The sequence below is a fragment of the Leptonychotes weddellii genome, chromosome 14 (genome assembly GCF_054177405.1).
Source record: "Leptonychotes weddellii isolate Sample4059 chromosome 14, ASM5417740v2, whole genome shotgun sequence".
In the NCBI taxonomy this organism is placed as follows: Eukaryota; Metazoa; Chordata; class Mammalia; order Carnivora; family Phocidae; genus Leptonychotes; species Leptonychotes weddellii.
The window spans coordinates 11,960,870-11,977,210 of NC_138382.1; the positions used below are offsets into that span (position 1 = coordinate 11,960,870).

The 16,341-nt window shown below is 38.3% G+C and overlaps 1 protein-coding gene and 1 pseudogene across 4 annotated transcripts in view; both read right to left on the bottom strand.

The window, feature by feature from the left end:
- The window catches only part of ABHD17B (abhydrolase domain containing 17B, depalmitoylase), a 36,074-nt gene that overhangs the window by 16,138 nt on the left and 3,595 nt on the right, over positions 1-16,341 (bottom strand). The window contains exon 3 of one of the 4 annotated variants that reach the window (XM_081802843.1): positions 16,012-16,112. The exons of 2 other annotated variants lie outside the window; for them this stretch is intronic. In XM_081802843.1, coding sequence (XP_081658969.1) covers positions 16,012-16,112 — 101 coding nt within the window. Of the gene's footprint in view, positions 1-16,011; positions 16,116-16,341 lie in introns of all 4 variants that reach the window. One more of the 4 variants, XM_081802842.1, reaches the window with a different exon arrangement.
- LOC145716984 (proteasome subunit alpha type-1 pseudogene) lies at positions 121-3,369 on the bottom strand (annotated as a pseudogene).

Consider the following 16,341-nt stretch of genomic DNA (forward strand, 5'->3'; position numbering starts at 1 on the left):
AGGCTCAGATGGTTAGGTGTCTGCTTTCAGCTCAGGTCATGATCTCCAGGTCCTGGGATGGAGCCCCACATTGGGCTCCTGGCTCAGCGGGGAGTCTGCCTCTCCCTTTGCCTCGTGCTCTTTCTGCCTGTCTCTCTCAAATGAATAAATAAAATCTTAAAAGAAAAAAAAAAAAAGGAATTCACTGACCATCTTATAATGACCCACACCAGACTCTCCATATAGAGGACTCAGGCTCCTGCTGTGGCCACCACATACTTTATACAAGAAAAATAAATGAATTAAAGACTATTAAAAAAAAAAAACAAAAAAAGGCAAATGGAAAGAAAAAAGAAAACTAGCATAGAGAAAATTGATTAACTTCATGTACACATTTTTCATGTTGGTACAGAAAGGGTGCTTTTTCGGGGCGCCTGGGTGGCTCAGTCGTTAAGTGTCTGCCTTCGGCTCAGGTCATGATCCCAGGGTCCTGGGATCGAGCGCCGCATCAGGCTCCCTGCTCGACGGGAAGCCTGCTTCTCTCTCTGCCCCTCCCCCCGCTTGTGTTCCCTCTCTTGCTGTGTCTCTCTCTGTCAAATAAATAAAATCTTAAAAAAAAAGGGGGGGGGTGCTTTCTCTGAGCTGAAGAAATTGAATTAGGTTAGGAATGTTGTATATATATCTCTTCCAGCAGCTTTGGGGCTGATTATATGGAAAACATCTTAGAATAAAATAAGGCTTGGGATGTCTACTAGTAGACTTCCACAAAGAAGCAGGGAACAATAAGAAAACTTTTAGGTGTTTCATAGGAGACACATAAATTTTTAACTAGAAATAATTTTAAGTGCCAATTAATGCTAATAGATTCATTTGCCCTTCTTACCTAAAGATTAATCTAAGAAAAGCTGCAGCTCTCTTTCTCTAAGCAGCAGCTCCAATAAGTTATAAAATTAATAACAGTTGCCTTAGAGGGCTTTAACTGCTCCATATTAACTTCTTGTAATCTTGTTATACATGATATGAAATCATCTAGCAGAGAAATTACTTCCTAAGCCATAAAACCAAGGCTATAACAATGTGCAAGAGCTGGATAAAATCATTAGCCTCTTGTCACAAGTGAGGAAGAAATGTCAACAATCATTTATTTTAAAAAGCAGAAGAACATATAAAAGTATAAACACTGAGTACTGTCTAAATGTAACAATGTATCAGGTTTCATCCTCCCGCCTTTTTAAAGGATTTTATTTGGAGAGAGAGAGAGAGAGAGAGAGAAACCGCGTGCGCACAAGTAGGGGAAGTGGCAGGCAGGCAGAGGGAGAAGCAGGCTCTCCGCTGAGCAGGGAGCCTAACTCAGGGCTCAATCCCAGGACCCCAGGATCATGACCTGAGCTGAAGGCAGATGCTTAATCAACTGAGCCACCCCGGTGTCCTCCTCCTGCCTTAAAAAAAAAAAAAAAAAAAAAAAAAAAAATCATTAACTGGTCTGTGGTATAGTATAAAGAACCCTGGTATATGAATCAGAAAAGGTGGATTCTAGTCCCTATTCTGATACCAACTAGCTCCGTGACATTAGGGAAGTCATTTCCCCCTGAATCTCAGCCTCCTTATCTCTAACATCAAAGGCTTGAGTTCAATGGCACTTAAATTACATTCTAGCACATAGGCTTCTTAATTTTGAATGTAAATATAAAGTAGCTAAGAAGGATTAACAGAGTGAATGTCTAAATAGAATGGAAACAAAATAATAATTTACTCCTTCCAAAATGTTCTTTGGATTTTTGGGTTTTCCTCTTATTAAATATATCCAGAGTCTAATCTTTCTTTTTAAAGATTTCTGTAATTTGAGAGAGAGAGCGGGCAGAGTGTGAGAGAGCACCAGCTGGGGGGTGGGGGGCAGAGGGCCAGGGAGAGTGAGAATCAGACTCCCCGCTGAGCAGGGAGCCTGACTCAGGGCTCAATCCCAGGACCCCAGGATCATCGCCTGAGCTGAAGGCAGATGCTTAATTGACTGAGCCACCCAGGCACTTCCCGGAGTCTCTAACCTTTCCTTTCTCTGAAAGTTACCTTTTTCCTTGTTTACCTTCTACTTTTAACATTTTGTTCAAAGACTCCTTTTTGAAAGAAAAGAAATTTCAATTGCCTTCCTTGTTATAACGACATTCTGCTCTTATAGGATAGGCTGAAAATGAAAGTGGTCAAATATGCATATATGTAATAAACATTAATTCTCAAAATAATAGGTTCTTCCACTAGGCCAGTTCTGAGATATAAACTTTTTTTCCCCCCTCAGGTGAAACAATTTTATTTCACAGTTTCAGAAAGACACTATGTTCTTCATGTAAAAACATCAGTACAGATACCTATACTTTCTAGAAAATGATTAGATAGACCCTCTCAAAGAAAAATGCACACCATTATATGGTTTCAGACAAGTTGCTAGGGAAAAACACATCTGGACTGATTCCTACGTACAGATTATTGTCATCAGTACATGTTCCTGCATTCTTATAGATTTAATAAACATACAGACTGGCTTGTAACTTAATGTTCCATCGGTTCATCAGCCTTTTCTGCAGGTTCATCAGCAGGTTGAGCAGGCTGTGCCCTTCTCTGTGGTCTTTCTTCAAGACCTTCCAGGAATGGAGATACATCATCATCATAAATCGTAAACTCCCAAGTCTTTACCAACAATTCCAATGGAAACATTCTTTGTAGTTAGGTCCTGCTCTGCAGGAAGTGTCTCTTGTAAGGCACACAGACCATGTTTAACCAGTTCATTCAAACTGCACTCCATAAACCCAGACATATGTCTCTCCAAGTAAGTATGAGCTGATTAAGAATGGGCTCCAATGGACATGGCTCTACAGTCAAAATAGTTGGCAGATGGACAGGTTTGGAAATGTGAGGGCCAATATCATCATAACCAGCAATAAGCAGCTCAACACCATATGGGCTCCGGCCATATCATTGTGTTGGTATCTGGGTCTTGCTTCCAATTAGAGATACAAGGCAAGACACAGGAAGTGGTCTATCAAATACAAATCTGGAATCCAAACACTCTTGGCGCATGAAATTACATAACAGTCTAGCATCCGCAGTAAGTCCTGCAACTGAGATACCAATATGGTTGTCAACATGGAGAATTTTTTTCTGATGAGCTGCAAGCTCTGACTGTGCTCTCTTCAATGCAGCCAACACTGCATGGGTTTTTGATTTCAGACCAACTGTGGCTGAACCTTGCTTGACAGCTTCCACTGCATGCTCAATTTGATGAATCCTGCCCTGAGGGCTCCAAACAGTGACATCATTGTCATACTGGTTGCGAAACATGGTTCCGGCACGGGTCTGGCTGTGGCAGAGGTGTGGGTTCAGGAGGGTTCTGAGATATAAACTCTTAAGAATGTTTATTTGGCGGGCACCTGGGTGGCTCAGTTGGTTAGGTGACTGCCTTCTGCTTGGGTCGTGATCCTGGAGTCCCAGGATCAATAGTCCCTGCTCAGCGGGGAGTCGGCTTTTCCCTCTGACCCTCCCACCTCTCATGCTCTCTCATTCTCATTTTCTCTCTCTCAAATAAATAAATAAAATCTTAAAAAAAAAAAAAAAGAATATTTATTTGGTGAAGGAGATTTCAGTTATTTAAATTAAGTCAGTGTTACCCTACCACTTATTTAGAAGTGGGGCAGATATAAATCTGTTTCAGCATAAAAGAAACAAAACCACATGACTTCAGAGTAGATCAGAGTACAACTTCAACTGTTCCTACAAATAATTATTTTGAAAACGGTATTTGTATCAACCATGTGGAAAAAAGAACCACAGAACTGCATGATAAGCAGCATATAAGTATATTCCTCTTGTCTATCAATCCCTTCTCCATATAATAATATACAGGGCCTTTTTATAGGGATACGGGGGGGATTATGGCATTTATGCAGTCTCAATATAAGTATTATACTCCTTAACAAGATCATTGCCTCTCTTTACATAGATTGTGTAACAAGTCAGTCAATTCTTACTTAATATGGCCTTCAGTCTGTCTACCAACAGTCTGGCCATCACAAACTGCCATCTCCACCACTTCCATTTCCTCTGCTGGCCAGCTGCTTTTCCTTAGCTCTACTCAGCAGTAAGGAAAAATGTGAAGAAATTACCACTACTTCTAGAAAATGTGTAATAAACACTTGCCACTGTCACTTGTGCTTAATACCTTTCCCATCCCAATAAATCAACACTTCTGTCAATGTTTCTTGAACCATGAAAATTTTACCTTTTGCACACATTTTCTTGAGGACATAACACAAACTAGAATAATTATTTCAAAGAAAAAAGGTTTAAATGCCTAATTAAAGAAAACAATAACATATTTCATAAATTAGGACTCAGTTTAAATTCTTCCAGACTTTGGAAAAATCACTTAAGTGCTCTGTTTCCTCATTTGAAAACATAAGGTAGTTGGCCTCATATTCATTCAAGTCTCTTTGAATTCTAAATTCATGTGCTCTTTTGTAAATTGGTAGTCAATATTTTAAATGTATTATAAGTGAATATTTATTATTAATAAATCAATGCTGTACAGGGTCTTTTCATCTTATAAATATTAAGCACTATATAATGTGGGGTAGATTTTAAGCTTCAGAAATCAGACAAAAGGAGGTATCAATAATTAGAAAAAACTTTGTGGACTTAGAACTTTAAACCAGGATGTTATTTCCAAAAGCAGAGGGAAAACTCTCCACGCTGGGACAGTAATACAGGTGAAAGTATAATACTAAAGCAAAGGGTGCATGGTAGAAAGAAAGGGAAAAAACTGGGACAGGGAAGGATTAGACAAATGAAAAATTTAAAAACAAATCTCTGTTCAGCAATGTACAGAAACCACTGTAGCTCCTTACACATGTATTAGAATGATGCAGTTTTTCAGGCAACTGCATAAAAGCCTATGTATCGACAGAGCACAGTAACTTGGTAACTACTGTACTGCTGAAGAATTTATTTAAATTTTAAGATTTCAAATTTAAGATTTTCAGAAACAAGCCTCAAACAGGCACAAATTTCAACCTACTACATGGGAGGTATGTTAAACACACTATTAAGAAAGTAGAAAATCAACAAATGGTCATCATATTGCAAAATGTGTAAATCACATCCTTCAGTTAAATATCAACACTTGACTACATTTAAAAGTAATTGTTTCTCTACATCAGTAACATATATAACTTTCTACTCTGCAAAATAAAGATAACCTTGATTTATTGGATGTTTTAGTTAATAAAAATTTTGCCTTATATTCTCCTTTTAAAGAGGCAAGTAGCAAAGAAACAAGTGAATATTGTAGACTTTTCCTGCTTTTTTTAGAGACAATTTCTAGACTAGGTCTGCAAAGTCTTTTAGTCAAAGCTGATAGAGAACAACATTTCTGAATCTTTATGCCAAGTGATGCAACTGGAGAAGAGTAGAATGGAGAGAAGGGGAACAGTGGCTTGCAAAAAAGTGTGGGCAAATCTTTGATATCTGATTTGAGAAGAATCTCATAGCTAGTTTTTTGGTAGTCTACACATGTACTATACCTCTGTTGTAAATACTTGTTTGGGATGAAGGAGAAAGCAAGCATTAAAGATGGATAGTCCATTCATCCTTCCAAATGCCATTATCTGGGTTAGTAAATATCACCTTACATACTAGTGCTTCTAGGTATAATTTTATTTAAAATGAACTTTTATGCCCCTAAGTGCCTCAATTTTAATGTGAGAAGACTGAAATATAAGAGCTGGAGCTCTTCCAGCAAGAATATTTTATTATACTGAATCCTCCCTCTCTTTTGTATCTGCCTGGATGTTTTTGGGCATCATATCCTATGTTCACATTATCTTTCTTTGTACAACTAGATACAGTTCTCTTCCTCTTCTTGCTCCTATAGAAAGAGAAGTCTGATTGTACATTCTATTAAGAACATCAAGAATATAAAAAGTTTCTAAATATGACATTTCTAAAGAAAAAAAGGAAACCTGTGGGAACATTACTAAATACAAGTCAAAACAGTATCAAATAGCAGGAAGTTTACACTGAGCTCAATATCTTAAAGTATAAATACAAGAGTTCAATTGAGAAGTCATTTAATTTCTATCATCCTTAATTATAGGTGAAAATACATACAATTCTCTTGATTTACTTAAGTTACTTTTCTATGCTTTTATTGTAGTTCCCAGCTTTTACAAATGAAAGGAATGACTAGGTTTATGTAGAGTAAGACAACAGAAGGAACTCAAAACGTGTGAAAAAACAAATGGAAAATAACTGAGGTTAAGTATGAATTTCTCCCATTCATAATGTTCTACACAGCTTACTAGGTGATAACCTGCTTAAAAACTCCTCTATGGCTGGCTTCCCTCTGCACTTGTAATAATCTAACTTCTCCACAAGTCCTTAAAGGCCTTGCAGGATGAGGCCTTTGCTTACCGTTCCAAATTTACCTTGATACGCTCTCCTTTCATCACTTATGGTTGTGGTCTCCCTCTCCATCTCCCATTTCCTTGAAAGCATGAAAGTGGTTTCCACTTCAGGGTTTGCACACTCTCTACTGACTTTTCATTATTCCAATCTCAAATGCCCCCTTTTCAGAGAGATCTCATGAACCTCAAATCTAAATTAGGTTATTCTTTTTTTTTTTTTTTAAAGATTTTCTTTATTTGAGGGGAGCCTGGGTGGCTCAGTCAATAAGCGTCTGCCTTCGGCTCAGGTCATGAACCCCAGGGTCCTGGGATCAAGCCCTGCATCGGGCTCCCTGCTCGGAGGGAAGCCTGCTTCTCCCTCTCCCACCCTCCCTGCTGTGCTCTCTCTCTCGCTGTGTCTCTCTGTGTCAAATAAATAAATAAAATCTTAAAAAAAAATTTTTTTTCTTTTTTTGAGAGAGAGTAGGAGAACACAAGCAGGGAGAGTGGCAGAGGGAGAGGGAGAAGAAGGAGCAGGGAGCCCCATGCGGGGCTTGATCCCAGGACCCCAGGATCATGACCTGAGCTGAAGGCAGACACTTAACCAACTGAGCCACCCAGGCACCCCTAAATTAGGTTATTATTTTTTACAGCTCCCAGTTCTTTTCCTTTACAGTTTAAAATTGTGATCCTTGCCACCCACTCACCTGTGAGCTTACTTGATAAATACCAATTGTCTTTACTACCTATTGTCTTTACTATGTGGTCACTGACCATGTGTTTTCTTTAGCACTACATAGGAAGTACCTGATTAATAACAATCTAAGTGAAAGAGATTAAAGAAAAGAAGAACTTACAGTTATACCTAAAGAACTGACAGAATATAAACTGAAATAATGCTAAATATAATCAAAATAGATTTTGTTTTGGATGCCTGGGTGGCTCATTTGGCTAAGCGTCTGCCTTCGGCTCAGGTCATGATCCCAGGGTCTGGGGATCAAGTCCCGCATTGGGCTCCCTGCTCAGCGGGGAGTGTGTTTCTCCCTCTGCCCGCCATTCCCCCTGCTTGTGCTGTGCTCACTCTCTCTCTCTGACAAATAAATATAATTAAAAAAAAAAAAAGATTTTGTTTTGTTGTTTTGAACCAGGATTCACAACACTAATGTTTAATTTATGGCTTGAATCTTTTTGGAAACCATAATTACAAATTATATTTCTATTTACACTGCATTCTATGCATTAAAAAAACACCTTCTGATAGATTTAAAATCCTTAAGAGAGGCAGTTAAATAAACAGACCATTGAGTTGGGTATAATTACCACAAGTACAAATTAGTAATTAAAGATGTTTTACCTGGTTAATGCCCATTAACTGCAAAATAGCAAATCAATTTCCTGATCATAAAGCAATAACACTATATTTTTATTTGTCAAGTAATACCATGAGTGTCCTTTGACAAGGTTGGAAAATCCTTTATTTAAAGGGTTATTTGATGGTTGGCCAAAAAGAAAAAAAGTTAAATGTTTCCCAACTGAATAATTTGGGAGGCCATTTTAAAGAGCCTAGTACTCATGAATTATTTTGAAGAGATAATTTTTCCTACAGGAAAAAATTGAACATTCTCTTGTTTGAGGGCTTCTTTTGGGATAAAATGTGTGCCAATGAGAAGGATCTACATCTTGAAGCATTTTTAAGTAGTTCAGGCATTTAAAGATTTATTTATTAAGAGTGAAAGAGAGGAGGGAGGAAGGGCAGAGGAGGAGAAACTCAAGCAGACTCCCGGCTGAGCGCAGCCCAGGACCCTGTGAAAATGGTTCAGGCATTTAAAATAAATGATTTGCTCTTGTAATCCCCAGGTGCAGCATAGTGCAAAGGTAGCAATCAAATGCCCTAACACCACCTTAAAAGAAGCAAATTTGTCTTTGAAGGTGACTTGCTTTGCCATCTAGTTAGGGTAGTCAACTGCAGCTGCGAAGACCTCAGGTGGTGGAGGCCATCCTCACTCAAAAGTAAAGCTATCCAGTGACTGGAATACTCACATGCTAAAAAGTTCTTCCCTTTTCTACCTTTAGCATCAACATCAGGGAATATCAGCAAATGTCTTGCTAACCATCTCCATACCTTCAGGACTTGGGAGAGGAGAACGTTGGCAATAATGGTGGCTATAAGCCTCTGAACTTTGATTTTTTTCTGTATTACTCTCATCGCTTTCCAGTACCATCAAAGTAAGAAGCACAACTTCAGACTTAAGAACATGGAGCCGAGCTCTGTTTTTCACGTTAGTAGGAACCCTAAAAAATGAGTTACACAAGGGCCCCTGGGTGGCGCAGTCGGTTAAGCCATCTGCCTTCGGCTCAGGTCATGATCCCAGCGTCCTGGGATTGAACCCGGCATAGCATAGGGCTCCCTGCTCAGCGGGGAGCCTGTTTAGCCCTCTCCCTCTGCCTGCCCATCCTCTTGCTTGTGCTCTCTTTCTGTCTCTAGCAAATAAATAAAATCTTAAAAAAAAAAAGAAAGAATTACACATGTGCTGATTTAAGATATGCTATTATAGTTGATTAGGCAATACTTACATTTCTATAAGCAAATAAGTTTATGCACACAGGAGAATATTCCCAAAAAGGGACAAGGTAAGGTAGTAAGCAATGGTATAATGTTAGAGCAATTTGATCTCCTGTTTCTAAAAAGACTTGGGGGCATCTGGCTGGTTCGATTGGTGTAGCATGCAACTCTTTATCTCAGGGTTGTAAATTCAAACCCCACATTGGGTGTAGACATTACTTAAAAAAAAAAAAAAAAAGACATTTGGATTTACAATGGCTTTCAAAAATTGAAAAAATAAACCATAATAAAAAAAAACCCACAAGTAGCTAATAAGTTAACAAAAGGAAATAGTTCAGGAATTAATGCTATATATTTCTCAGAGTTTCTTCAGTTTATCAGTCATTTTATTAATTTCTTAGAGGTTTGGTAATGAGAACCCTCAGAAATCATTCTGCAGCAAAACAAAATATGAGTTTCTAGCAAGGGGGGAAAACAATACTTAGTTTTTTTGAACATAAATGTTTAGCTGTAACAACTGAAGTAACAATGTACTATATTTTTGTGTATAAAATTCTCATTTCAAGAGTCTTTTGGAAAGCATGGTTTGAGGACTGGTACTGGTTGCTGATAAAGTTATTCTTTGGGAAAATGAGAAAAGCTACGGACAAGAGCTTAGTGATTTCAAAGGTCTGCCTTCTATTTGTTTGGACATTATGTCCTTTCTATTTTTTTCTTTTTGTGAAAAAGAAAACACGTAAAAAATTAAAAAAATTGTAATAGGCACTAAGTTTAAAAATATTTTTTGAAGTGATTTCACTGGGCAAAACTTAAATTAGAAGCCTCTTATTGTTTTCCCCTTTTTGGGGGAATTCGGCCCTTAAAAAAAAGTTTTAGTACTAAGCTCTGGAACTAGACATAAATGCAATCAAATCACAGCTGAGTTACCTTCTAGATGCGTGGCTTTAGACAACTTACTTCTCTGAGCCTCAATTTTTCATATCTATAAACTTTGCAGAGTTGCTAGGAACATTAAATGAGGCAACATCTAAATTCCTGGCATACTAGGTTAAGAAAAAGATGTTCTTTTACTTGGGAACAGGCAGGCACATATTTGATAATCTCCTTCTGAACGCTGGAAATCAATTCATTGAATCCTGATTGCCTTTTCACTCCTTTAAAGTCTCCCTCCCTCATGACCAATTCCTCCAACACATATTCTAGATTGTTCCAATGCCTCTAGCATCTTCAGAGGCCCTGCCTAATCAATTATCCTGTTTCCCATATCCTTACAGCCTCTCCTGCTCTACTGGCTCATATTTTCTGTTTATTAAACATATTCAAGACTCTCCTCTTTTAAAAAAAGTGGGTGTATTTATATCTAGATTCAAATTATCATCTCTGAGTGTCCTTCAGAAACAAACCCCCCCTTTTTTTTTTAAAGATTTTATTTATTTGACAGAGACAGACACAGCGAGAGAGGGAACACAAGCAGGGGGAGTGGGAGAGGGAGAAGCAGGCTCCCCGCTGAGCAGGGAGCCTGATGCGGGGCTTGATCCCAGGACCCTGAGATCATGACCTGAGCCGAAGGCAGACGCTTAATGACTGAGCCACCCAGGCGCCCCAGAAACAAACCTTTTTATTCTCACTTCCCACTCTTCCACAAGAGGTCCCAAATGAATTGTGATCTAACATTTATCATAAAACTGTTGACCCATTTAAGATTACCAATAACCTCTTAAAATTTCAAAGTGCAGGGGCACCTGGGTGGCTCAGTAGGTTAAACGTCTGCTTTCAGCTCAGGTCATGATCCCAGAATCCTGGGATCGAGCCCTGAGTCGGGCTCCCCGCTCAGCTGGTGGTCTGCTTCTCCCTCTCCTTCTGCCCCTCACCCTACTCATGCATGTGCTCTTGAGCACCCTCTCTCTCCCTAATAGATAGATAAAATCTTAAAAAAAATTTTTTTCCAAAGTGCACTGGGTACTTAGTCTTCAATTTACAGAATCACTTTGTGGCATTAAACACCACTGTCCTTTCCTTCCTTCTTGAAACTAACTTCCAATCTTGGTTTTTCTGGTGATCTCTTCAAAGGTTTTATTATTACTTTTACAGACTGACCTTTTGTCTTCCTCTTTTAACTCACCTAAACCCATGGATTTAACTACTACTTCCCTCTTTTGTTTTCCAGTCTTTTGATCTCAACTGTACCCATAGCTTCAACTACCTCTTACATACTAACAAGGCCTAAATCTAAAAACTTAAATCTCTAGCACAGACTTCTCCCCTAAGCTACAGACCCTATCTCCATCTGTATTCCCACTCTCCTCCCTTTTCCTCTTTATTCCTCTCAATCAAGGCCTGTCTCCTATGTAGCCCTCTCCACTCCCTCAGCCACTTTTTATTTAACATTATAAACCACTCACTAATATCTATCTTCTAATCCACACTCTACACTGCTGCCAGGTGATGTCACTTTCCCATTTAAATCTTTCAATGGGCCTTACCGTCCCCTTGAATAAATTAAATACTTTAGTATGTCATACATGATCCCCTCACCCTCTCTGCTTCCCAGTCTCTAGCCTTATTTCTGAGCACTTTCCCTATTCATTCATTCTACTGAACATACTATTCTTCAATGAGAGACCTATTCTTTCTTCCCTCTATGCCTTTGTGCATTCTGTTCCTTCTCCATTGGTTAAATTCCCTCCCCAACTCAATCACTTCTTCTACAAATAAATTAAACAACTTTTACTGTTTTTTTTAAGCCCTTTATTTAAGTTTTACTTCTTTCTGTACGAGAAAAAATCTCCCTGAAGAATGCTCATGCTGACAGATTTAATCTCTTCAATGAAACTTTTTTTTAAATATCAAATCATGAAGCAAAATGTCTTCTTTATGAATTCTAACAAAAAAAATTGAAAACAATTACCCTAGAGGATTTATCTGCATGTCCTTAATGTATAATTTTAAGAAGTTCCCTTCACTCATACTAACTTTACTGCCCTAAATCTTTATTAATACAAGTGTCGTTAAGGTCTTTTAAAAAGCTCTGAACAAAATGTAACCCACTGTTTCAGTTAAAAGCTTGCCAAAACCAGTTACTGAATAGCATTATTTTCTTGGTAATAACTGATGTGCAAAGAATAATTTTTACTGGGGCGCCTGGGTGGCTCAGTCGTTAAGTGCCTGCCTTCAGCTCAGGTCATGATCCCAGGGTCCTGGGATCGAGCCTCGCATCAGGCTCCCTGCTCAGCGGGAAGCCTGCTTCTCCCTCTCCCCCTGCTTGTGTTCCTGCTCTCACTATCTCTCTCTGTCAAATAAATAAAATCTTAAAAAAAAAAAAGAATAATTTTTACTTTTGGGGTTGGGATTGGCTAAGCTAGAAAGTAAAAAATTAAAATATCTAGGTCACACTTCGTAGATGGCATGTTTGGGAAAAGTTTATTAAGGGATTATTTCAATTGATTTTTTTAATTTTTTTAAGATTTTATTTATTTATTTATTTGAGAGAGAGATAGAGATAGGGACAGAGAGCACAAGCTGGGAGGAGAGGGAGAAGCAGGCTCCCCGCTGGGCAGGGAGCCGGATGCGGGACTCTATCCCAGGACCCCGGGACCACTCTATCCCAGGACCCCGGGACCATGACCTGAGTCGAAGGCAGCTGCTTAACCGACTGAGCCACCCAGAGGCCCCTCAATTGATTTTAATTTTTTTTTTTAAAGATTTTAACTCTTTTTTTTATTTTTAAAGATTTTATTTATTTATTTGAGAGAGAGTGAGAGAGAGAAAGAGCACAAGAGTGGGGAGCAGGAGAGGGAGAAGCAGACTCCCTGCCGAGCAGGGAGCCCAATGCGGGACTCGATCCCGGGACTCCAGGACCATGACCTGAGCCGAAGGCAGTCGCTTAATCAACTGAGCCACCCAGGCGCCCTAAAGATTTTATTTATTTATTTGACAGATTGATAGCGAGAGCAGGAACACAAGCAGGGGGAGTGGGAGAGGGAGAAGCGGGCTTCCCGCCGAGCAGGGAGCCCGATGTGGGACTCAATCCCAGAACCCTGGGATCATGACCTGAGCCAAAGGCAGACGCTTAATGACTGAGGCACCCAGGCGCCCTGATTTTAATTTTAAAAACACATTTAAGAACAATCTAAATTCAGAAGCCAAACAAGTTTACTGCAATTGATAAAATGATAATGTCTTCTATTTTTGTTCCTGGAGGCACTCTTGCTCTACTTTGGGTTTGTTGAGGTTATAACGCAGATTTGCTTACACCAAGTTAATGAGGTTATTTCAACCCTCTTTTTTTCTTTACCCTGACCTACACTAAGCATATACTTATTTTCTTAATCCTATTCTTCTAATGTGACTACATCTTAAAAATAAATGTTTAATAATCCAAGACAACCATAATGTTTGACTTTCTTCAGCAGTATGTATTTTTAAAAGTGAAGACCTCTAACACTATTGCCAATTCTAATACTACCTCCTTAGATACTATGAGAAGCTTCATGGGGGAAAACGGAAAATAAAGTCGTAACTAAAATATTATTTGTGTCACAATGATTTTTGGAAGGCCACACAATCTAACAATATAACATAAGCTACATGTCTTTGCTTTTATACTTTAGAAAGTAAATTTTAGCAGTATTGCAGAAAGGGAAAATAAAAGGAGCACAGGGAAAAATATAGCCAAATGTAATCAGATTTCATTCAAATTCTCCTTGACTTTCTGTGTCACTTTATACCATTTAGCAGCTTCAATTCATTCCAAGTGCAAGATGATACATATCCACTGCCTCCATAAGAAAGATGGTGTATGGTCATCAATGAGGTAATGCCTGTAATATATTTTGAAGCTCTAGCACAAAGATACCTTAAAAACAAAACACTTTCTCAACAAATCTGAGGATTTTCACATTAAAAAAAAAGGGTTAAAGATAGTTTACAAATGAATCTGTTAATAAAATATAACACTGACTGGTTCTTTTCATTAGTATTTCAGAAGAGGTGGGATAAAACTTATCAACTGGTCACACAGATAATTACACTGTGATAAACGCTATGAAAATACAGAGTGCCACATGAGAACTAGGTGGGGGTAGGAGGTGTTTTCACTTGTTATCTCCTTTAATCTTAATAATACTTTTCTCAGGTTACCATCCTTTAATACTTCAGGAAATCAAGGCTTCAGGTTTAACTCAGTTAATTTGTCCAAGTTCACACAACTTATTAAATGAGAGAGCAAGGGATACACGTTTAACTTAAAGACTATGTCAATTCTTTCAAGACTTTGTTAGTATTTGCATGGCTGGTGTCTTCGATGCTCATTCTCCCTTTCTCAGTGACGTTTACCCTAACCACACTACTTGACAGGCCAAACTGCCTCCTTTGATTCCCTCCTACCCTTCACTACTTTTTCTTTAGAAGTATTGATCACTTTCTAAATATTAGATATTTTTAAAATTTTGCATATTGTCTGTGGTCCTCTGCTAGGTGGCAAGCTCTAGGAAACTAGGCATCTTTGCTTGTTTACAGATGTACCCCCAAAAAATCTAAAATAGTAACTGACACAAAGTCAACACTGACCCAATTTTCCTTTACCACTTTTCACCTTTAACTGTATGTATAAAGAACTTGTGTAACCATTCTCCCTTTTAATTCTAGGGAAAACAAAACAGAACCTATTTCTGAGACAAATTAACATCAAAGTAATATCTGAATTTAGTCTAAAACTCTGTTTAAAAATTAGGGTCATAATAACCATTAAAAAATTCTAGCCAGAATAAAAAGTGATGAAGACACATGTTAAACAAACCGAAATGTGAAGGATGCAAATGACTATGAAAGATCAATACTTAATACAACTTCAGGATAGAAAAGACTTCCTTTAAAGAGAAAAAGCCAAAATACATTTGACCAGGAGCACCTGGCTAGCTCAGTCAGTAGAGCATGTGACTCTTGATCTTGGGGTTATGAGTTCAAGCTCCACCTGGGTGTAGAGATTACTTAAATCTTAAAAAAAAAAGAAAGAAAAAAATATATTTGACTTTAAAACTAAGAATTTTAAGTCATAAAAAGACACCATATTTAAAGTGAAAGACATGCTAAAGACTAGAAGATATTTGTAAAAGCTACCAAGCATGGCTATCCAGAATACATAAAAAGCATTTACAAATCAGTAAGATAAACAATCCCATTAAAACAACAACAACAACAAATAAGCAATTCACAGAAAAGGAACATGAATGCCCAGAAATATAAATCTAAGTGTTCTCAACTACAAGACTAACTGGGGACATGCAAATAAAAATTCCAATGAGGTACCACACTTCACATACTCCTCAGCATGGCAAGCCTTAAGAAGTCTAACAAAGTATTTGAAAGGTGGGAAAATAGATCCCCTCATCCATTACTGAAACACTTGAGAGTAAATAAGCTCAGATATTTATAAACAGGACTTAACACAAAGTATGTTTGTATTGATTTTTTTTTTTAAGATTTCGTTTTTATTCACTGGAGAGACAGACACAGACAGAGCATAAGCAGGGGGAGAGGGAGAGGAAGAGGGAGAAGCAGACTCCCTGCTGAGCAAGGAGCACGATGAGGGACTCAATCCCCACCTGAACCGAAGGCAGACGCTTAACCGACTGAGCCACCCAGGCACCCTGTATTGCTTTAATATAGATGAAGATTTTAAAGAACGCAACCACTGTGTAAAGAGAGAAGACTGCATTTTTTTTTTTGTCCAAACTTTACTGAAAATAGTTTATTTCAGAAACTCATTTATCAACAACAGTGCCACCATTGGTGTTTGAACAGCCAATTCAACACACCTGTTTTAATTTGCAACAGTAGGGGTGCCTGAGGGCTCAGTGGGGTAAGCGTCTGCCTTTGGCTTAGATCATGATCTCGGGGTCCTGGGATCTAGCCTGCTCAGCAGGAAGTCGGCTTCTCCCTCTCCTGCACAACTCCCCCCAACTTGTGCTCGTGCACTCTTGCACTCTCTCTCTAATGAATACATAAAATCTTAAATAATAATAATTTGCATCAGTAGCTTACCCTATTCATGGTGATATTAAACACTGGTGCAAAGTATTTGACTTCTGTTTCTTCCAGCAGTGCTTCTTGGATTTTAATGTGCACACAAATCACCTGGAAGTCTTCTTAAAATTCAGCGTGAGTTAGTAGGGCAGGTCCTGAGATTCTGATTTCTAACAAGCTCCCTGAATTTTGATTTTACTAGTCTACTATCACACTTAGCAAGTTTAGAGTGTAGTTTGGTCTGAGCATCTACACAGTGAAATATATTACTGTTGTAAGTTCTTATATTTTAGTAAGAGCATTACTTTAAAATACAATGTAAATTTAAGTTTTAATTTTATTTGAATT